Genomic DNA, 24,297 nt, shown 5'->3' with positions numbered 1-24,297 from the left:
GGCGGATTAGTACACATTTCTTGCTCTAGTGAGTATTTGGGGCAGCAGGGCGGCGGAGTCAAAATAAACTACAGTGTGTGCTTGGTTATGATGGAACATGTCACCGAGTGCAAGAGTGTGGCTCACTGATGTGTTTTTAATAGTTTTTGGACAACAATGGAGCTCTGTGGCACAGAGGAATGGGATACATAAGGCTTTACACACACATTTCATGCTAGTAGCTCCAAACTCCAAAGCATTTTACAGTGTATTTCCCACTGAAAAAGATATTAGATAAATATAAATATATGAAAAAATATTAGGAGTCGTGTTTCGGGCCATCTGATGCATGTGAACCCAATATTCACTCTCATTTTAGCTCTGTTTTGGTTTCCACCGACTCCTCAGAAGAGTGTCTGTCTTTTTAGCTTCGCACAAGCTTTTTGCTACCTTTGTTTGTCTGCAGTTTGGTGCTTGCCAGGTGGGTTATAGTGGGCCTAGCTGATGTTTCTATCTCGACCAACTCCTGAGAAAAATATCTGCCTCCTCAGCTGCTAAATGCTCATCAGAGCTTTTTCATTAAACAGCGGCCTGCTGCCATTGGAAAGGTTGTTTCCAAGGTGGAAACATTGAAGTTTCAAGCTCTTAAACTAAACCAATGAACTGATATATGTTACAATGGAGACTGCAGCATCTGCTGATTGGACACTATTACAGTGCAGCTTTGAAAAAGCAATTTAATTTGGTCACTGTTTAATGAACTATGGCTTTGAATGTGTTTATATTGCATTGTTGTCAAGTAGCAGGTGAATTATCCAGCAATCTGAGTAACTGGGGTCACTCTGTTCTCACGTAGTGATTGTATAACGTATGTTTGTGCACTTCAGGGAAAGCAATGTCATGTGGATGTCGATAATGACCTGTGTGTTTGAATCCAACTGCCGTTATACCAGCCTCTCTCCCTTAGGTGTTAAACCTGCTTGGCATATGCCAGTGTTTTTGCACCAGCTCTGCTCAAACAGCTGACACAATGCTTTCTACAGAGGGCCTCTATTCATGAGTCACGGTGTTTCTCTCTGGGTTGAAATGAATGGCCTGCAAGCACACGCAGTCCCAATCCTTCACTGTTTTTTTAATGTAACTCTTGTATTTCCTCCTAAACCTGCTTTTGTGTTCCTCCCAATCAGCATCCTTAGATACATGTGCAGACACTCTGACATGCGCAGCTGCTCTGTGATTTTCTGCTGCATCACAGTCTCTGTACATGATCCCTACTGTTATACAGCATTTTCACCCGGAGAGTATAATGATGAGGGCATTGTATCGACTTTCCTTTGTTTTCTTTCATGTTTTGCTATCTCATTATCTCTGTCTTTGTCCAAAATGGCTTCAGTCCCCAGGCTCAGTCTGAGTCTTGTCCTTGTTTCTGTCTTTCTCTCTCGATACTTCTCAATTAAACCATGCCTGAAGTGTCAAATCCTTCACAAAAAGCACAATCACCTAAGAAAGTATTGTAAACAACAATTTTAATAACCGATTGTTCATGTCATTTATCAAACAACATCCCTTTGGCCAGACAGGGTACTGCATGATTATGAACTTTTTTCAAATGAAAGATCATTGTTATGGTTCATAAAAAGCAAACATTTATTACCAGTCTATTGACAAAACCAGAGTTTGTGTTTTGTAGACAACACAAAACACAAATTCGAGTCCCCTGCATGAGTGTAAGATGTGATCACTATTTTCTGCACTGGCACTGAATGCTGGCACTGGATGCAAATCATGATCTATGGAGTTGTCCTGGAGATATTGGGATGAACATTCACTGATTCCAACTTCTGATACAAAAAGGCTTTTTTACTTGTATCATGGCATCTAGTCAAGTTCTTTCACACCAAACTGGGACATTGTCATGTTGAAGCAGGAAAGGGCCCCAAACTTGACACAAAGTTGGACACACTTTAGGGCCTAAAATGCCATTTTATGTTGTCGCATTGAGATTTCCCATAATTCAAACTATGGGGCCCTCGGCCAAAGTACGTAAACAGTATATCCGTACTTGAGGTCATACAGAGTAGGATTCTACTGGAGTTTTGACATAGCAGAGGTGCTGATCCAATTCCCTTATTTCCCAATTCCTGGCTGAAATCAAGAGAGGAATAATGTGGTATTTATGCTGATTGGACCGCACACTGTTTTGACTTGAGGCAACTACATGGAAATGTTCCAGTAGAGCCAGCTGCTGGAACACGTGGGGCCAGATCTACAGGCAGTGTTTTTCATCCATGTGGAAGAAATATTCACTGAGTCATCTGTCACAGGAATGGCAGGAATCATATGTTTTCGCACAAAGACCACATTCATTAGAAAGCACACTAGTTGCCATGTCTTGATTCACTTAAGGCCACTATTGAACATTGTGATTGGTAATGTTCTGGTTACTATTCTGGTTGCTGTTATAAATAGCATCACTAGTTTAAGCAGCTGAGGTTTTGATAGCAGTTGCCGTATTAGCGTATCAATTATCAACATCACTTGGTTCATTTCGTACACCTCTCTGTTTATATGACGTGCCCTTGTCTTTATAAGGGCTTAGCCAACGAGGATGCACTGGTGTCATTTGCCAGGGAGGTCAGAGGTCATCTTTCTGTAGTGCTTGACCTCCGGGTCAAAGGTCAGATGCTGTTCTGGTCAGGTTGCAGGCATGACCGGACAGGTGGATGGGCTCTGAGAGGAGCAGGGGGAATCATAACTCATACTGACTAGTCTGTATGTATCTTTAGTCTTATAAGGTAGGTAATTCATTTTAACTACTAGTAATTTATCTGCTTCTTTCCCTGTTTGCACAACAGGACTCATATCCAGTGAACGTGGTCTATAGGTTCTGTTCATGTCTTTTCATTGGCATCCAAAGCGGACTCTTAAGCAGTGAAGTAATGGCTATACAAAGGTAAGGCCAGGTGTCAGCAGGCTCTTAAAAAGTCTTCACATGTTGTTGATCATATTATCTGGGCACAAGACCTCAAGTGGATGTGAATACAACCAATTAAAAACTTGTATGTCTTAAATTTGGTTTAATAGGTCTTTAAAATGCAGCACATTCTCAGTATGTTGTGTTCCTGGGCTAAAATCTGCCATTCATGCACTTTTCTCTGGAGAGGTTTTGTAGGAGGGGTCATTTATTTCAGTTGCAGTTGCAGTTCAGTATTTCAGTAGTAAGAAGCATCAGTAGAAAAAAGCAAGACATGATAAATAAGTAAACAATATAATAAGTAATACGGACAATGGTTGAATTCAGATTATTGCACATTGGAAATATTGCCCAGTTTAGTACACGTTGATATTGCATGTGAGTGAATTTGTCAGTCCTGGTGTGTTTGGTCTACTGGGAGCCGTGTTGATCGTTAAGTCTGACAGCAGCAGGGAGGAAGGACCTGCAGTATCTCTCCTTTACACACCTCGGGTGAAGCAGCCTGTCACTGAAGGAGCTGCACAGTGTCCTGTATGAGGTGGGACATGTTCTCCATCTGGAATGACACCTTAGCCATCATCCTCCTTTCTACCAACACCTCCACTGGATGGAGGGGGCATCCCAGGACAGAGCTGGCCATCTTAACCAGTTGGTTAAGTCTCTTCCTGTCAGCAGTTGAGTTGTGGCTACCTCAGCAGACCACTCCATAGAAGATGGCTGGTGCCACCATAGAGTACAACAAGGTCCTGAAGAGTGCCCCCTGCGCTCCAAAAGACCTGAGTCTTCTGAGCAGATGCAGTCTGCTCTGACCTTTCTGATATCATGCATTTGTGTTGTCAGTCAAGTACAGTTTATTATGCAGGAGAACACCCAGGTTCTTCCAGATTCAATCATGTTCATGTCCACTCACTGGTTTCTAATCCATGAAATGCACTGAGGGCGTATTCGTTGAAAATTAGCTTATCTTTAAACTATTTGCTAATTTTACTGTGCTAGCCTTGATGCTAACAAGTTATTCAAGGGGACAAAGGAGAGTTTTTCTGGAAATTGCATTTGAGCTCCCTGAGTATAGTTACAATTCATTACAATACAAATGAGAAATTAGTTCTCTTTTGCAACACATGAATAGTTCTGCAGATAACTTTTATGACAATATGTATTTTAACTGTTGTAAGATGGGCAAAAAAGTAATTATACTAGTTATATATTCATATTTGGTAGTATTTATGTACTTTAGTGTATTATGCCGTATAGAACCATGACCCTAAGCAAAGAACTCATGAAGAACACTGTGCATTACCAGCATTTCCCATCTTTTCCATGCATATAAGAATGTGCATTTCTTTAGTAAAGTATGTTGATGTGTTTACTCGTGAAAAAGTGAAAGTCCCCAAGGTCAACAGCTCGGCCAGCTCAACGTTCTCCTGCTGTGGTAATGTGAGCATTTTGGTCCCCTGCCCGCCCCTGCCGCCTCTGCAGATGGTTCACACCAGGAATGTTGCAGAGCACCATGGGATCCCCGTGAGTTGAGGGAACACTCTATTTTTAGGAGGTGCAGGAGCATGGCTTCTTGAAAAGCCATTTGAGATATAACTGCTTGTGTGTTCCACTGTGCAGTGGCTGCGGTTCCTTATTACATATATTTGTACCTTGAAATCCTTTTCATGTTGAAATATTAACTAAGTTGTTCTAAGAGACACTGTAGAATTCTATTGTTTCTCTACTGTTTTCAGTGTGATGTGAATGTAGCATTGGGATATTCTCAATTTCATTACCAGCAGCCAACATGTACTTTGTTTGTTTTTGAGCAAAACACTGAATGAGTACCTTCTAATTTATTGTTGCAACCTGAAAAAGAAGTAATTCGATCAATGTATGGGTTCGTCATGGTGTAGCCGAGAGAGATGTAATATACCTTCACGGTGTAGCCACATGCCTATGTTTGGGCAGTTATATGGTACATGTGTGCAGATGGTAAGCTGCAGACCTCTGTCAATACTCAGTGTATGTTCCCAGAGGCTTCCAGTGGTGTGACTGTATGCAGCATAGATATGTAGTGTTGCATTTCTCAGATAGCTGCCCGCCTGGCTGTGACCTTTGGGACAACAGCATCAGTAGTGGCTGTCAGCCAGAGAACAGACACCAGAAGGGCTGATTGATGATATGGACAACTGGGCCTGGAGGAGACAGGGCAGGGGTAGGGGGCGTGGGAGGGGGAAGGGCATGCTACATGCTGCTGCACACGGCATAGCCATTCTCGGTCCTGCACTTTCTTCATTCGTTATGAGCAGAGAAATTTTAGGTCTGAACATTTGACCTTTTTACCACGAGTTGCTTGCAAGGACAGAAATGAGTTTGTCCAAAATATGCCTTTGATATGTAGAGGTACCTTTTGGTACTACTCCTGGTGACTTGTGGCAATGCATGAGCAGGTGATTCGAGTGCACTGTGGGAGATAAAGGTGTACCAGTGTTGCATATAAAATAAGGGACTATGCAGTCTGAAGCAGGAAAAAGTGGGCACAATCCAGCTTGAATAAATCTGGACTTGTTGGGCACACAGCAGGCACAATGGTACCATCTCCTCCTGGCAGGTATGCCCTCAGACTGAGAGGCAGAACATACCCTGTTTATTTGGAATTTTGAAATTCCTGAAACACGAAGATGCAAATCACTGCTCTGCCAAGAACTTCTGAGAAGGACATGAAAGAGCAGCAATATAATATGGATTGACCAGATCACTCATTACTCATTTTGTCACGTATCAAATATAAACAGCAAACAGCTCACTGCTCTTTCACTGACAGATTATTGGACCCTTACACAGACCACTACGACTGTCTTGGTTACTGGCAGCCACAATGTCTGGAACAACTTGCTGGACTCTACATCTGGCCCAAAAGATCATCTCCTGTCTCTTCTTCATCCCCGCCCTCCTCCTCTATTTGCTGTTTGAAGAGGAAGTAAAGACACTGGATCCCCCCCCAACAGGTGCAAGGGTGTAGCAATGCACACTGGGTCAGATCAGCAGTCAGAACCCCTCCCGGCTCCCCTGTAACTGCCAATCCCTGCTCCCTACCCTCCTCCCAACCGTTTCTCACTTTTGGGCTCTTGTCTTTTCCAGATGGTAGCAATCAACTTGGTCTCAGACCTTTTTTACGAGGACTCAAGACTTTCCCCTCCTAAATTCTTGTCTTTATTGCTTACCATGCCCGCGTGTACACTCAACACGGGTAGCTTCAGTAAAGCTGCACCTCCTACCAACAGCAGAGTCTCGGCAGCAGTGTCCAAAATCCATATTCTTGTCTTTTATTCAGTTTGAAAGTCAGCACATTTTCAAGTCAGAGATCAGTTTGTAATCTAGACATATGGATTGAATGAAGGCAGCTCTGTGGTTTCTAGCATCATCCAAAGAAAACTTCATGAAGAATGTCCTTTCTCTATATTTTGATTATATTTGCTGACCTCAAGAATGTTCACTATCACAAAGGTTTTTCACTTTGTATTTGTATAAAAATCAGATTTGGGAAAGCGACGTAAGCATAGCCAAAAAAAAAAAAAAAATTTAAAAAAATGATGGTAGGTTATCATACTAAAAAGATCTGAGGAGGTCTTGGAGGCTGTGTTTGTCTTGGACTCACAGGAACACACACCATAAAGGTGAAAAACGACTGGAGAATGTGTTGCTTCTGCTTCTGTAGGTCTGGAAAGACTGGTGAGTGTTTTTACTCCCTGTCAAGTATCTTCTCGGCAAGCAGGTCACAAATGGGCAAATGCCTCTTTGTATGTGGGGAGTCAATAGAAAAAGACACCTGAAGCAAAATGTAGGATTTTATCCACAAACTGTATTTTGTAATGTGCTACCAAATTTCCTTATCTCCATCCACTGGGTAAACTGTTTCAGCATCAGATAGATAGATATATAGATAGATATATGTGTGTGTGTGTGTGTGTGTGTGTGTGTGTGTGTGTGTGTGTGTAATCATAATTATATGTATAATCATAATTGTGTACAGTATATATATATAGATGGAATCAAGAATTCACTGGATTAAGAAACAATTTACCAAATAAAATGTACTTAATATGTTAATTCACTTCAACTTTTAATAATAATAATAATAATAATAACAATAATAATATGTTTGCTTTTTTCTGCATGTGAAATAATAAGATAAGTATCAACCTCACATTTTTGTGCTCAGTGCAAAGCTGGAGTCAGGATATGGTTAGCATAGCTAAGCATAAAACTTGGGGAAACAGCCAGCATGACTCCGTCTTAAGTATAAAAATATCCTACCAGCACCACCTCTAATTATGACTAATTAATACAAATTAATATGAAAGTTTACAGCTCATATTTCTACAGAAATGTGAAAGTGCAGGGCACAGACCAAGACTGCAGCTTCCTGCGGTCTTGGTCTCTGCTCACTGACCATATCTGGCAAGTCACGCTATTGTCAGAGACACTGCACAAAAGTACTGGGCGGATGGATAATCCTGTTCATCAAGAAACAGTTCCAGCACATAATACCCCAACAACCACAACTTAATATTTTTACAGTTCTGTTAGAATAAAAGTAATACAAGCTACATGCATAGTGTAAATGCTTAAATGTGGAATTGGTTCAGTAAGGGTGGCGGTGGCCAGTCTTACCAAGTAAGTGATTACTTTGATTAAATAAGTAAGAGCCACTCCAAGTTCAGCTCAAATCTCTTCAGTCTCAATGAAGTGTCACTTTAGCTTTACGGGGAGAAAAGTGTCAGGGTGGCTGAATGTGCTTTTCGTTTTTCCACATAATGGACTAGGGAAAAACATCGTGGCTTTAACTTAATCTAAGTCAAAACATTGTGCCAATAAAACACCCAATAAACACCCAGTGAACTGAGCTAACCTGAGACGAGGATAATGTCCACCAGAGGGAAGTTCTTGGTGAGTTTCCAGAAAGCAGCTGTTTGACTCACAGCTATTATCCCTGCATTTCCTCCCTCTGTCTCTTTCTCTAAATCAATTCATTTGATGGACTCCTCTCTCCAAGCCCAGTTACCGGTAACCATGGAGGCCCCATGAAACCGGTCTGACAACACGAATGTTTCCTGAGAACACAAAGGGCCTTTTATGCAGCTGATGCCCCAGTCTGTATGGAAAGGCTGATCAGTATGTGAGCATATTCTGCCAGGGTTATGATGAAAGGGGAAAGGGGTGACATGTGCTGATGATACTGTTCGGACGAAGGCGGCTCTCACACTGTGTGCTTGAGTTCTTGCCTTGGCCTCCAGGTTTCTGGGATGTTGCTGTGCTCCCTTGTTTTTCATTGTTGGTGTTGATATAATTTTCCTTGGCACAAATCCTCCTTCCGATTTGGAACAAAGAAGGGTAAATGCTTGGAAAGTGACTAGGAACTGGTCATCAGTGACTTTCAAGGGTTTCTACTTTGTGTGTGTGAGAGAGAGAGAGACATCTATCCTGATATTATGGAGGCATTTTAGGCTTAGGTTAACTTTAGAGTTAGGGTGGGGTTTAGGGTTAGGCATGAGGTGTTTTCATTTACGGTTTTGTCTCCAAGGAATGAATGCAAGACACTGCAATGTCCTCTTCAGTGATGGGAATGCATTCTTCTGTTTTTCTAATAAAGTAATAAAGAACATTGTTTTTTTCATACCTTGGTCTGATGTGACACCCAAAGTGATGACTTGGATATTTTTGGATTAAAGCAATGTCTTATTGTCATAATAATAAAAGATGACACTGCGAGAAAGTAAGATTTGTGTGTTTATTGAAAGGATGATGCTTGACGCCTGAAATCCCAAATGGGGCCAAACACTATGTATAAATGATATGTATGAAGGGGTCACTGGTATGAGTTTTGAAGGCCAGAATTGATGCAGGTATTTTTGGATTAAAGTTACTGACAAGTGGTATTTTATGTTAGCATTATACTGTATATTTTAATGGTAAAACATTTCCAAATATCCAGTGTTTCCCTTACAGTTCTCTAAACAGCCTTTGGATTCTGCTTATCTAATGGCTGAATTCGGTCATGTCAGTTTGGGGTGGCCCTACAAACACAGAGGTATAAGGGGAAGTGGAGCAGTAAAATAGGGTGCATTGTACACATCAGGATGAAACCCATGTATGAGGTTATTTAACAGCAGATTTCACTGGTCTATGCTATTCCACTAGATATTTGCGTGATGTTATGTGGGTAGTGCTTGGGAAGTGAGGAACTGAGGAAATGGGACAAAGAATAAAAACTTCGGAGGTTAACCACACGGTCAGACTCATCATAAAGTCCGCCAAATCCAAATGGCAGTTTAGCTGCTCATCGTTGTTTGTGTGTGTCTATGTATACCTTCTGTCAATGCAGATCTAAAATGGGATTCTCTCTGTCTCCAGTGTTTCAGCAGCAGGCTGTCCACAGCCCTCTGGAGCAGAAGAAGCAGAAGCAAAAGCAGGGAGGAGGAGGAGGAGGAGGAGGAGGACCCATCCCCTGTCAGAACTGTGGCAAGCCCTGCAAAGGGGAGGCGCTCCGGGTCCAGAACAAACACTTCCACATCAAATGCTTTGTCTGTAAAGGTATGTAACAGCCAGCTATCACCTCTCACCTCTACACTGTCACCAAACTGCCCATAACTCACACAACCTTGGAGACTAAAAAGGCTGTATATCTGAGACTGGCAGTTTGGTTGTAAAGCAGAAACATACCTTCACGGTACTATTTAAGGATGTGTGGAGCAGAGAGAAATCTAACAATATGCTGCTTTTATGAAAAAATAGACTCAAACCAAGTAAGCATGAGTAGAAAAGAAACCGTGTGGAAAAATTACCAGCATGATCCTGTAGAGATCAGCAAAAGAAGCAATAATATGCAGATGTTAAAGGAGAAAAGCTGTATTTTTGCCAATAAGGACCATTTTACGTAAAAATGAAAAGAATCAGATGCTCTGTTGAAACGGAGAGGTGAATGTACCTACTTACACATTCTCCTGTATTCATTTTCGATGGGACACAAGCAAGTTGCATCTCAAGGCATTCTGGGATAGCAGGCAACATGGGATTGACCAGTAGTGTGAACCGCTTTTTTTTTTTTTTGCACTGAGTTCAATTTTTTGTGATTTTTTTTGCACTGTTGAACAATGTGCTTAGAGCTGGAGAGAATCCAAAGCAGAGAAAGCTATTATAGCCTGTTATGGTGTTGTACCATCCACCGGTGTACATAACCCTGCTTTGTCTAAGTGCTAAATGCTCCACAAAGAGACATATCACACAGTAATGAGGAGGTTGATGGTACAAACACATCTCAAATAAGCTGTGTCAACTTATTGCTGGTTAGCATTCAAGACACCTAGCTTGCATTAGTAAAGACTTAACAAGAGGCCACCGTCAATTTAGTGCAACTTTGTGGCCAAAATTGAATCGACATTATTGTTAAGTCATTTTGTTTATCGTTTAGGAATAAGAGGAAAGTCACTGAGAAAGTCTGATGAGTCAGTTCAGTCTAATCAGTTACAGAGGTAGGTGTGGGTTACATTGTGTGTGTGCAAGGGAAAAGGGTGTGTGTGTGTGTGTGTGTGTGTGTATATTTCTGGATGTGTGGCTGCAGGTGTCAGATACTTGAAATCTGAGTGTGTGCTTGTGGTTGCGTGTGTGTGTGTGTTTTTTTTTTTTTTTTCATGTTATATGTAGCTGGACTTCATAGGAGTGTGCATGTGTCCCCCTCCCAGCCCAGACTCTCCACGCAGGCCTTGTATCAGGCTGCTGTTGTTGTCAACACACACACAGCTCCTAGGCTACCGGCAGGGTCGCTACATTGTCGGCAGCTTCCTGGAGTTTATCACCTTTAATCTTCCGCTGATCAGCAGACTCCCTGTCTGTACATTCTACAACCCACCTCCTCCTCATCCTCCATCTTTAAGTCTGCGAACAAGGCACGAAGGAGCAGAGTGTGGCAATTGATGGTTTGTTTTATTTGAGCGTGATCTTAAAGGATCGCTGCAGTTTCTTGGACCTTATTTTCATTCCTAGCAGTAATAACATTGTGTACTGACAAAGTTAACAGTGAAGATCTGAGACTGTGGTGACATCACTGAAGAGCGATCCAGTCCAAGCGGATAAACAGGAACAAGTTGTAACAAACTGGAATGATCCCTTAGCTGTCTTAGCTCCTGGCTGCTTTTAACCCTTTCAGAAAGTGGTAACAAGAGGTCAGTTGGTTGGCTAGCTAATGTAGTTTGCAGCTACTAGAAAACAGCTTAGGTACAGTCCTTGTATATTGTTAGCCATCCCCAGTGGTGGAATGTAAACAAATACTCATGTACAGCTTTAAGGTACCCGTACTTTAATTTCATTTTAGAAAGTTTCACTTCCCTAAAAGCGTTCTTAGGGCAGAAAATGTTTGCTCAAATGACAAGACCAAAGAAATCAAACAGTAGGCTTGGCGTCTTGTCATTTTTTTGGTTAAACTGCTGTTAAGGTCAAGAATAAATGTTCAAATAATTTGATGTTTTGAATACCACCTACCTCAATTGCAGTGTTTCTGGCCTTAGAGCCATATTGCATGTCATATATTACACTGACATTTGGGTGACATGATAAATGTCTATATTGCACCATGCCTGCCCCTGGAGCCGCGTTATCCTATGGATGTAAACTGCTAACGAACTGCAGTTGCACAATATGTTCAATTTCACAACATTGCTTACCAAATAGAAGCATAAATCTGTATCAGTACGCTCTTAGCACAAGGTATTATTTCCACTGCATATGCAAAACTACAGAAGTTGTTGCATTATCTCACTGTACTAGAGATTCAACACAGAAAACATAATTATTTTCTGGAGCCAACAGTATATAAAAAGGTCAAAAAACTCAAAATACTGCTTCCATGTTTATGTGTCAAGTCAATAATGTAATATATATTCAAATATTACACTCTTTTTTCTTTTGATACTTTAAGTACAAGTTCATAATTCTTGTGAAGACTTTGACTAATATTTCACAATAACACAGCTTGTACTTCTTTTTGTTGATTGGCTACTTCTTATTAACAAAGCCTGATTAGCGGTTTCATTCTTATTGTGCGGCAATGACGGAGTGAGACTCTCATGTCGCACTAATTGAGCTGAGTTTGTTTTTTCATGAGGAGCTTTTATGTTTAACTTAAAAAGAAATTAGCCAATTGTGATGATTACACGCCTCAGGTTACACATACCAATTACTCATACGAATTCAAAGTTCAGATGTTAATGCTTGAAAGTCATTATTGGAGGGCTTGATTAAAGCCACAGCCAGCGTATTTTCCTCACTGGATGAAGTTATTTGGCTTGCTTTCTAAAGAGTTTAATTAGGAAGCATGGGCCTGGCTAATTTAATGTCAGGCATTCAGGAGGTGTATTAATACCATGTAGACGCAACAATCAGAGGAGTTATGTAAGTACGCTCACTCAGTTCACACATAAAATGCCTGGCTCCTTCTCCTGTCCATTAATCCAAAGCATGAGTGCATTAATTGAATTTCCAACTCATCTGGGTTATTAAACACGCTGATTATCCTGGCGTTGCGAGGGTTGGGTGGGGTCTCGGGGTGGCCAGTTTGCTATTAAAATGGCCAGATGTGAACTGACAGAAATCTGAAAGTCGGACGTGGAAATAAAATAAACCATAGTAGGCTGAATGGGATCAGATTGCTGTTCAGACCCGAACATCAAAGAAATAAAAAGACATCTGTATCTGCGTCAGCAGCCAAGTTCAACATGGTGGTGTGCTCACTTAGAAGTTAGTGTTTTCTTTTAGAACATTCCTCATGGATACCAGTTGATATTGTAATAAGATGAAATATCTTCCCGTTTCAGTCTTTGATTTACGGACCATTAACGCACACTGTTGAGATCTAGCTCACCTCAGACCAAGTACACTCTATCAACGATGTCCAGATTAACCTGGAAGAGAATCAAACCCATGACCCCTGACTGTATTGCTGTATTAGTGCCAATTACAAACAGCCTGGGTGTTAGCCAGCAGACTCACAGCGCCAGGTCTGAAGTGAGGAACCGTCAACGCTCAGCTAGGCATGTGTAATTAACACCAAGCAGAGTGGAGGACTGGATAAATGTGTGCTAATGTTAGCCTCTTTAGCATTGGCCAGATATCAAGGTAGCTCTGCAGTGCTAATAGTAAACACAGCCTCAGTGTTTTCAGAACTCTGTACACCTAAATGCAATTGACATGGCTGGATTAACCTGCTGCAAGGCCCCCAGGGCTAAACTAAGATACTGACTGACTCACTGTTGTGGGACACTTAATTACAAAATGTATCTTGAAGGCCCTCAAAATATCACTTGGTATTATGCTTTATTTGTACACATTACTGGCAATTCATTAAATTATTGGAAGCTGTTAAAAGCATGAATTGGCTCCTTCTGGATCCATGATGGTCTGGAGCCTCAGTTGCCCTGTGTCAAGTGTAATGGATTCATGTCTAACTTTTTGTTTCACTGCTGCCAACATGTGATCTGCTTAAAAAAAAAAAAAAAGTCCCACACTTGTACCTTTAAGCCTCTTGGGCATTTGTTAAGCACTAATTGCTGTTTTCATGGTAGCTGCCATCAACAGCAAGCTGCATGCTTGAGGAAGTGTGTTTTATTTAGGTACCAACTGTGCCTGTCTTTGTATATCCTGTTATGTCTGCTTCTCAGACGCCTTTAAGCTGACGCTGAGACACCGTCGACAGCATAGCGCTGCAGACAAGATGACCTGGCAAAACAACTCAGGCAGACTTTTATCCTAATCTGGTTTTGCTTTCATGGAGGGCCATCACATCATCCAAATAGCATTTGAATGCAGCAGGGAATACTCAAATGTGAAAATATGTGGTCACACCCTGATGTCGTCAAGCCTGCATGAAAACTACTAAATGTAGAGTGGAAACAGCCATTGCTATCGTTATGGAAGGTTAACTCTAACGGCCCTTAAGAGCTGGAGTGGTGATACGGAGAGACTCATTTATATCAGACACGCTCCCCTTCTTTGTCATTCACATCACATTCACAAGCAGTCCAGAACACACCCTCACGAACCCGGGAGCGGTATCTTTTATTGCATTCCGCTCGCCTCTCCATAAAGCTGAAAACAGTTTTATTCATGATTTTGCTGATGTTTGCCAAGCTTGGGTGCTTCTCAATGCCACAGTGCACGTCATTTGGGAAAAACACACATATACAAGCTTTCTGCTTTAAGATACAGTTAATCTCTGCCTTGAAACAGTGGATGTTACTTTAGACCTCTGGACGCCGAACTCTGACTCCTCTAAATTTCTGATTTCTGATGTCAGAAAAATAAAATATACCTGATCAGGCGTAGGGAAATTCAACAGACTGAGTTGGTTCAGGTGTCATGACATGATCTTTATCTGATCTGTCTTTGTCTCTGAGACAATGATGGAGGTCTTGAAAGACCATTGAGTAGAAGTCCGTGGGCAGCCATTCATATTTGATGCCAAGACCAGCCTTGAACTGAGATGGTAGTTACTATCTCCAGTGACTGAAAGTGACTGAAACTCCAGATTTCAGTCGTGCAACAGCCCCTTATCATTTCTATTTCCTGAATGAGGACCATGAGATGTGGTTAAAAGCTCTGAAAACCAAGTTGTTTTTTTTTAAAGAAAACAGTTAAAGTAAGAAATTAAATCTTTCACGTAACATCAGCAATAGAATGCAATCACTTTCTTGGGAAAATGACGAGTGTTGTGTAATTGAACCAGGATTTTCTGTGTAGTTGGTGACATATTTGATCTGAGATGTTATCATTTTTCCTCTTGAATGTTTCACTATACAGTATACGACATGTACAATACGACATTTTAGGTCCAAAACAATTTAATGACCAATGTATTCCAAGTGAAGCCCCACCCCTGGTCAACTGAGATTCATCTTTGAACAGAAGCAATCGTAGAATATTGTTGACGAAGCAAAGTCAACTCAAGGTCCCCTTTTTCTCTAGTTTACATGGTTTTCACAACTATGTCACCAGATTACAATGTTTATATTTGACGATTCTGCAAAACCCTGGATTACGTGCAGTTTCAGTGCGTTTTTGTTGTTACCTACTACCATATCAGCACATTGTAGCCACCATGACTTGCACGTCTATGATGGGACTCGAACTCTGATCTCTGCACTGAATGTTGGCACTGGACCTGGATCATGACGTTTAATCATTCAGTATGTTCGCAGTGGTTACTTTGGGGTCTCGGCTGGGTCACAGGTCATAAGAGTGCTGAGAATGATCAAAAGTAGCATTTACTGTTCCAATGCAAGTGAGCAAATTCCATCTGGTGATGAAGACTGTGTATGGTTGTAATCTGCAGACTCGACATTGTTTTGTCAGCTACTGTTTTCAAACTGTCAAACTACAAAATATTGCTTGTACCCAGAGGAATGTAGACAGTTTACCTGTAAAGATTATAATTATAGAACTCAGAGAGAAAGCAGACATGGCACGTAAACTGAAGGAAGATGTTAGAATGTTATTTACTGTGTGTAGTGTGAAATTACAGCTTTGACTCTCTTCACACAGACAGGCTTCCTTTGAGGTTTTGACAGATTTATGGATTGTATTGTTTTTGTGCAGCTACCCAGCCTGAGTGCTTCTCTTCCTGGAAGTAAGCTTGGTAAACAGACGCTGCTCGCCACATGTTGAAGCCCTGATGCTCGGATCAGTGGTGTTATAATAGCAGATGGTTGTGATGTTCTCACCAGGGTGTTGGCTATTTGATTTGTCTTCTTCTTGGAAGCAGGCTGACCAGAACACAGTGTGTGTGTGTGTGTGTGTGTGTGTGTTCGTCATTGGGCCAGGAGGCCTGACCTCACACACACGTGTACTTGGGGAAAGGAAACGCATGCATGCACACTCTAAAAATGAGCTGAAAGGCACTCTGGACATACAAAACACGCCATGTTGCGCAGATTATACAAGCGTATGATGATATTTAATTTCATAAAGTTTATGGTATCATCGGATTTTTAAACAAATGTGGAGGAGATTGATGCAGATGAAGGGTTTGAAAGTCACCTCACAGAAATAATTGTAGCCTGTAATGAAAATGAACATGTAGATATGAACATAAACCCTCACAAGAATCACTTCTTGCTGAAAGTTCTCAAAAACCGACAGTAATTGTGTTGATGAGATATGCTGTATCCCAGTGATTTAGAAAATAAAAGGACCTCCCATGCTCATTACCTCGTTCGATGCCTGCTTGCATTTCAGGCCCGTGTAGAGGGAGTCTGGACGGCTGTAAATCCATTTGACTTGTCAGAAGTATCGACCTTGAATTTTACTGTCTTTCAAGCACAGCCCGTCAGATCAATGCCAGCAGGCTGAAGACTGTACAGTCAAGGTCACGGAATAGACAAGTGAATGATCCACTCCACCCCATCCTGCCACACACGCACACACGTTAACGGTGAGTCATTGTAAAACATGAAATGCAGTCAAGGTCCCACACGCATAGCAGAAAACACATAGCACATGTATATTTAACCCTGCTCACGTTCACACACATGCACAGTGGAAGTCGTTGTGAAACATGAGATAAAGTCAAGGTCGTCAAGGTCACACTCATGTAAGGACATAGTACACACACACACATATATATATATTGTATGTGGCACCATATGACGTCTGTCAGTAATGTCTCTGGAAGTGTTGCGTGCTGGAAAGATACATTTTCTCCATCTTTTACACTCACTCACTCACATGCACACACTGGACAGGCTCTCTCAGACAGGCCTGCCTCGCCCATGTGTGAAAAGCGTATGCATATGTAGGCGCAGTAATGGGTGATAAGGATGGTAGTGAAGGACAAGTGTAGTTTAAAAGGCAACAAGAGTCAAAGGTGGAGCTTGGGGTGGAGTGGTGGTCCGCAAACAGGAGACCGGGGTTCAACTTCCATGTGAAACCACTATTGATTGTTCTAAGGGAGAAGTTATTTTGAGTAGAGTTCGTGCGTAAACCTAACCCAACTGCAGCCCTCACATGATATTTTTCCCAGCAAGCTTTATTTTGAAAGTGTAACTGGACTTTGTAGCCTATATTTAGTATTGTTAAGTTGACCGCGGAATGGGGAAGGCGTTTTCAGACCTATTTGATGCAAAACGTGTCCCAGACATGATGGACCAGCGTGGTGTGGTGGGTGTATAACATGCTTTGACGTGATGCGCTGTTAAGAGAGGAACATTAGCATTCATTTCAAGTCCTGGATTTAAGTCCATATGTGGCTCTTTAGCTGCTAAATGCTCCACTTTCTTTACAAGCTAGCCGCTAATTTTGTGTGTCTGTCATTTTGTGTCCTGCAGATGGTGTAGAGTGCTAGGTTTGATTCCTAGCTCTAGTTCAGCTCGATTACTTGCATCATGTCCGAACAACTGAATCCATTACTTCTCCCTCTCCAGACTTCGTTCGTACACAAGTAAAACAGACGCGCCATATTTAATTTACAAATCACAACGGGGCACGTTTGTTGCACATCCATCCATTCAAGCGTGTAGCTTCCTCACTTCCTCACTCCACAATTCTACGCGCTGAGTTGAAGGAAAAGAACAGGCTTGGCTCTGAGATCCTCCGGTGCAGAGGAAGCAGATTCAACAGCACGTCGAATTCCACCGAGAGCCTCTGCGTACATTCGCATTATGTAAGTGGCTTCACAGTGCATGAGATAAGCCTTCAGAGAGGTTATAATCAGCTTCCTGTGAAGTCATCTATCTTTCAGCCTTAGAAAATGTTGTAACTAAGAAGCACACGGCTTCCTGAGCACAGTTGATGCAATGCTTTATTTTTTCAAGGTTTTCCTGTTGCTGAAATTCACATCATCTCCATGCAACTGGATTGAGTCATTACAGAAAATCATTCCACAGACTGTCCTCAAACAGCAGCATAACCTCACACTGACTTATTCACACACCTCCTCCGATCACCACACACATAGGGTTCAAAAGGTCGGAGCCTCCCGTGGTTCACGTACGTTTTATCTCGCTGCAGGCGTGTAGCTCGACACATTCCGTTCTTCCCAGTTGAGTCTCAGGACAAAACCACTAATTAGCCGCATCATGATCTCATCCGACAACGGCCCACGAGCAGGGTGAACACACACACACACACACACACACACCCCCCCTCCGTAGTCATAGAGATGAAATATTCAAAATAATGAAGCTTGACCATAACATTTGGTTGAATTAAGGAGAGTTCAAGGCTGATTCTGATTGTATTTGTATTGCATGGTTAATACAGACACTGTTTCTGTACTTTAATAATTTATTTGCTGGCTGCTTTTAGTCGTACAGTTGTTTCCCGGTGAGGGTGATAAGCAATAAAACTCTCCATTAAGACCAAAAAAGAGGATATTCTTCTCGCTATCCTTTTGCTATCATCTGGAGTTTGTCCTCCATCCTTTCCTTCGGTTGCGGTTTGCTGTTGAACTGTTTCTGTCAAAGCAAATGAAAGCGATCTTCAGTCGACCCCCTCAATTAAACCTGATTTACTGACTTCCACATCCGACTCTGCTCCAGTTCTTCAACTTCCCCCTGCCTTTTAACACGGTCCACCTGAATGAGGGATTAAGGAATGACAGATCGGAGATATGCAAGCAACAAGAAAGGGATGAGAGGCAGACAGCTTTGGCGGTTTCCATTAGCGATGACAGACAAAGCTGAAAGAGCATCTTCTGTCTCCCTCTCACTTATGTAATGCACTCAGACACACGTTTTGATCTGCATTAGAAGCTAGTTTGCCAGTAACTTTGCCTTGTTCTGCACTCTACATATGCACCATGCTGCTGGAGTGCAGATGAAACAAATTATATAAATGGTGGGTTTGCTATCACTTCTAAAAGGATAAACGTAATGCTTTCTGGTAGTGTTAGCTCGATGAATGATGAATGATGAATGATGAATGATCCAACTTGAGCTCATATGGGCTTGGCTGCTGAGCTGCTTAAGCAACTAAGTTATAATACAGTAAGAGGAAGAGTCTATGTGCCAGCTGGCAGAGCAAGTCTAAATATACAGGGATTGAAAGACGAGCTGATGGGAAGCTGCAATCAGGCGTCCGAGTGAGGATTTCTGTCTCCATCTCTTCCACATCTCGAAGAGCAGAACTGCTGTCTATAGGCAAGTCTCAAGTCATCTGAAATAAATCCAAGTCTCAAGTTTGTCAGAACAAGAATCAAGTCTCAAAAGTCTGTCAAAGTAAATCTCAAGTCATTTACAAGTCTATTCTGAAGTCTATCAGAGCAAGTCTTCACCCATTCAAGCCAAGTCTCGTGGAATCTCAAGTATCAAGTCTGTGAGAAACATCTCAAGCCTTTCGAGACAAACTCGAGTCAAGTCTCAAGTCTGTCAGAGCAAATCTCAAACAGAGGCTCAAGCCACTGGAGACAAGTGTATGTAAATTCTGAAGGCATATCTCAAGCAATTCAAGACAAGTCTCAAGTCAAGTCTTTGAGACTAACTGAGGTTTGTTACTTTCATTTTTAATTGTTCAAAACTTGACAGTGCTTTGAAGTCAAGTGCTGAATTTAACCTTTTATTTTTCATTTCATCTGACAATGACAAAAGAGCTCTGAGAATTCTCCTTATTTCTGCCTGTACTTATATATCTTACCTCATCCATGCATCCATCCATCCATCCATCCATCCATCCATCCATACAGCTTTCCACTCTGCTGATGTTTACTCCGTCAGCCCAAAACATTATCTCATTCGAGACAGTCAGACATGTGAACCGGATATAAGGGAGCCGGTAGCAGCCGCTGGAAACTATGTCATCCACTTCCTGACAAAACATTCCTGCTCGTATTGTTGTGGTTGTTTTATTAGCATGCTGTAACCCCTGTCAGGGCTTGATAAAAAAAAAAACATAAGTGAAATTGGTTGTCCAATGTGTCGGTCAAGGTTTGTACAAGGGGATAAAAGGGTGGGAGAGTAAGTTTCTCTTTAGTGTGTTGGAATTTAGACAAACATTGTAAACCCATTTCCACATCAGCGTGTTGTATGACAGGGGGTGTTCTCAGTCCAATTTAAATTCCTCCCTGTAAGGCCAAGCCTGATCTCACACATGGATTTAACAGTCGTGCAACGTGATATTGAGAAATTACCTCCACCACAAGAAAATATTAAAAGCTACAAACCCCCACAACTTAACCCCAACTTCAGGATTTTTGCTGCCTGGAAGGTATTTGGGCTGATTTAGTGCTGTTTTATGTACTGTAAATAAAACAGACTGACACAACGACATCCAACAACAGAGTGCAACCATTATAACTGAAGTAAATCAGGGACTGGTGCATGCAGGTGCCCTGAAAACAATGAGATCTTAATTTTTGTACTTTTTCATGATTACGAACACAGTCAGCAGTTTCAGGTGCAGCAGTGCCTATGACTCCCAGCTCATGGAGGTCTATGAGGTACTTGAAGTTGCAAACTGAAGCAATTTTTGATACTAAATGCCTTGCAGCCTGGCACCACAGGAGCTACAACCAAAATATCAGAAGTGTGATGAACAGAACCTCAAGGTCACTTGGCTGACTCAAGTAACTAACTGCAGCCTGATATGCAAAGAAGTGCTAGCTAATGCTAACATACGACCGTACGGACACCACAATCAGGGAGAGGAGAGTGGGAGAGTTTAGCGAGGTGAATCTGAAGGCAACACAGGCTTCATAGCAAGTTGCACTGCACGTGGTAAAGGCAGGAATATTCCATGCCAACATGGCATGGAAACATGGACATAGAAATTCATAACAGTAACAGAGTAGTTTTTTTGGAGGGGGTTGGGGCACTGGGTTGACATCCTGGTGTTAGCATTTAGCACAAAGCACCACTAAGCAGTTGTGGACCCGTTCAGGGACATGTGACATATGTAGTAGTTTGTTTGCTGTTTGCATGACCAGGTCTCACTAGATATAAGCAGGAAAATCTAAGTTTAAACTTGAGAAAACCATTTCTTTAATAGTGCACCCCAAAATAACTGGATTTATATTCCTTCATTCACTCTGTAATATCGAGCAAAGTTGGGAAGTCTGTATTGTTATCTAACTGGTTTCACTGGGCAGGAACTTGACCCGTGTTGGACTGCTGCTTGGAACTTTTTATTTAATTGTTTGAGCTGTCATGCACAGCATCATGGACATCGGTTTACACTGAGACCTTCAGGAGAGCTGGGAAACCCAGCAGCACTGCTCCAGCTGTGCCTGGGTGTGTTCGAGCCTATTCTGTAGAATGTGTGTGTGTTTTTCTCGTATGTGTTTTAGGTGTGTGTGATTTTATCCATGTTTTGTACATATGTCACCTCATACCTTCCTACATTCCTGCAAGGATAAGTGTGTGTATGTGTGTGATCTCACCCACATAACACAAATGTGTCTTACTTCATACTTTCACACATCCCTGCAAGTCTGAGTGTGTGTGTGTGTGTGTGTGTGTGTGTGTGTGTGTGTGTGTGTTTTAAGTTCACTGAGCCGTCCAGGGGCGCGACATCAACCAGCACAAACATTTCTCATTTATCTTTCCTGTCGTTCTTTCCAGTAAGAAAGAATGGAGGGAAAAGAAAGGAGGGGTATTGTTTTTGCTAAAGGAGTGGAAAAATAGAGCGAGGTTTCCCCTGAGTATGCGGCCGGGCTGTGATGTCATGTGGTTGCCATGGTTACCGCGTAATCAGTGTGTGTGCTAGAGAGGAGATGGTGATTTGGAGTTCCTGTCATGTATTGTCAAGAGTCAAACAAACAGGCGAAGTGCAGTCTTTAGACACACATATGTTAAAAACACACCCATTCTGACAGAGCGATGCTATTGACTCTTAAAGCAGACGTGTCAAACTTGCTATTCAGATAAATGTGTGTGTGTGTGTGTGTGCACATGTGCTCATGTGTTACTCATGTTGTGGGGACATAAATCTGTTCACACAGTCACATTGTGGGGACTCGCTGTACTTGTGGGGACAAAATGCAGGTCCCTATAATGTAAATCATTAAATTTTAGGGTGAAAACTGGGGTTCTGATTAGGTTTAGGCAAGTAATGGTTATGCTTCGGGTAAGTCTCCAGGAAATGAATGGAAGTCTATGTTATGTCCCCAAAAAGTGTTGAAAAACTGAAAAAGCAAAAGCTTGTCCTTCTGATTTTTGTCGCAGTTTGCACAATGGCTTTGGTTTTGGAATTAGCCTGGAGCCATCCATGTTTTGAAAGGAAGCATTAGTATTTCTAATGGCTTTGCTTTTAAATGTGTTCATTATTAATTTTGCCTAATCTGTCTCGCTCTTCCCTCTCTTCGTCCTTCCCTTATTGCAGTATGTGGTTGTGAACTGGCCCAGGGAGGCTTCTTCGTGCGTCAGGGTGAATACATCTGTACTCTGGACTACCAGCGACTCTATGGGACTCGCTGCTTCAGCTGCCAAGACTTCATCGAGGGAGAGGTGGTGTCCGCCCTGGGCAAGACCTACCACCCCCGCTGCTTCGTCTGTGCCTCCTGCAAGTAAGAAACAGGATCTCTGAAGTCGGGTCATATTTAACTCACGTATGAGCTGGTTTCTTCTTCAGTTGTTTCCCTGCAAGACTCACAAGTTACGTTTGACTTTAATGGCAGTGACATCTCTTAAGCTTGGTTTAGGCTTCTGCATCGCGGCGACGCCGTACCTACGCCGTCGACGCAGACCCCTACGCGGACCCTACGCCGTAGCCTGACGCGCACCTCCAAAAAATCCTGACTACGCGTCGCGTCGACGCGTAGTGACGTGAACGTCGAGGACTGTGATTGGTCCGTTCAGAACGTAATTTTCGGTTCAGTCGCAGCCCTATGGTCGCAGCACAACAACACCGCCATTTTCAAAGTTTCTGTGGTGAGAGCTACAAGAAAAACTGGACCAAGCCGAAGAAAGAATTATCGAGGAGGTACGCAAGTACGACCACCTCTACAACTCCTCTTCGCGGCAGCAAGAGCCCCCCGAAACCATACAAAGACACAGCCGCACCCCCCTAGCGGCTTGGCGGTGAATTGCGGAGCAACGCGTTCCCTCGATGCAGAACTACGAATGCTCAGTGACGGCGTAGGGTGTACGCCGTAGGTACGGCGTCGCCGCGACGCCGAAGCCTAAACCAAGCTTTAGTCTTGAGTTGTGGCCAAAAAGACTTGATAACCTTCGTCAAGTGGAACAAACATGAGTGGAAATGCAGCATATTCACAAAGCAAGCGAACTCCCCAGCCAGGTAGTGATAGTGAGCATGTCAGTGACATTCACCCACATGTCATTGAGCTTTGAACCTAAACCTTGAAGTCAACATGGATAAGAACTCCACAAAGTGCTCAGAAAATGAAAATTTAAATGTGTGATAACTGAAAGCAGTAATTATCACCTCCACCAATATGTGTTCTAAAAAGATGCACCGCTCATTTCTATGTGTGCTGATGGTCTTGTCTCTCATTGACCGGATGCCTACATCCATTATTTGTGTAGCACAATTCATACACAAGGACAATTTAAAGTGTTTTATGTAATGCTTTAAAATATTAAACAGGAAATACAGGTAAGAGGTATTAGATGTTACTGTATATGGTAGCTCAGAATGGGAGTGAAAGGTGGATCATGATTGAGTGCTAAAGGTTTAATCAAAGGCAGTGGAGAACATGAAGTTTTTTAACCCTAACCCTTGATCAGAGCACTTTGTCACTGTGTCTTCAGGTCCTTACAGGCCTCAAAATATCTTAAAACACTGTGAAAGTCACACAAAGTCTTGAACACATGTGAAGGCATACAGAAGAGGCAGCCAGATCCTCTATCAGAACTGAATAGGGTTACTGTTATAAAACATTATGTCATCTCCATAAGCTGGTTGCCTGACCCCTTCTTGTACTTTCCCATGACTAAAAAAGTTCAAAATGAAAACACAAAACGCCTTGTCAGAGGCAGACATTGCACTAGCAGTGCGCTTCTTTTACACACATCACCAACAGCAAAACTCCTGTGGTGTTGGTGTCATTTACAAGTAAATTAAACTATAATACACATATATGTATAAATATAGGAAAGCACATGAAGACACATGTCACTGTGAGTCACAGCCATCTTCACCTGTTTCCAACCATGTGTATACTGTGTATTGTGTGTGTGTGTGTGTGTGTGTGTGTGTGTGTGTGTGCGCGCATGCGACCAGTGTTGTATCTCGGGCCTAGAAAGGTAATGGGAGCCTCTCTCTCAGGCAGGAATTTTAAGTGCGTGGCCAGTCAGTATGGCCACTTAGCCCATTCCCACAGCTAGTGTTAAGTGTCTTTTGAACTGGCGGTGGGTTTTTTGTCG

At 42.2% G+C, this 24,297-nt stretch overlaps 1 protein-coding gene across 12 annotated transcripts in view; it reads left to right on the top strand.

Annotated features, from left to right (window-relative positions):
- The window catches only part of ablim2 (actin binding LIM protein family, member 2), an 86,961-nt gene that overhangs the window by 23,593 nt on the left and 39,071 nt on the right, over positions 1-24,297 (top strand). For all 12 annotated transcript variants that reach the window (XR_013076611.1, XR_013076613.1, XR_013076615.1 and 9 more), the window contains 2 exons: positions 9,350-9,529; positions 22,295-22,478. Coding sequence is in view for 6 of the 12 variants with exons in the window: in XM_076724464.1 (XP_076580579.1) it covers positions 9,350-9,529; positions 22,295-22,478 (364 nt within the window). In the remaining 6 variants the exon portion in view is untranslated. The remainder of the gene's footprint in view (positions 1-9,349; positions 9,530-22,294; positions 22,479-24,297) is intronic.

The sequence above is a fragment of the Chaetodon auriga genome, chromosome 24 (genome assembly GCF_051107435.1).
Source record: "Chaetodon auriga isolate fChaAug3 chromosome 24, fChaAug3.hap1, whole genome shotgun sequence".
NCBI lineage: Eukaryota > Metazoa > Chordata > Actinopteri > Chaetodontiformes > Chaetodontidae > Chaetodon > Chaetodon auriga.
The sequence above is the reverse complement of the archived record's forward strand: the minus strand, read 5'-3'. Positions and strand labels throughout refer to the sequence as shown.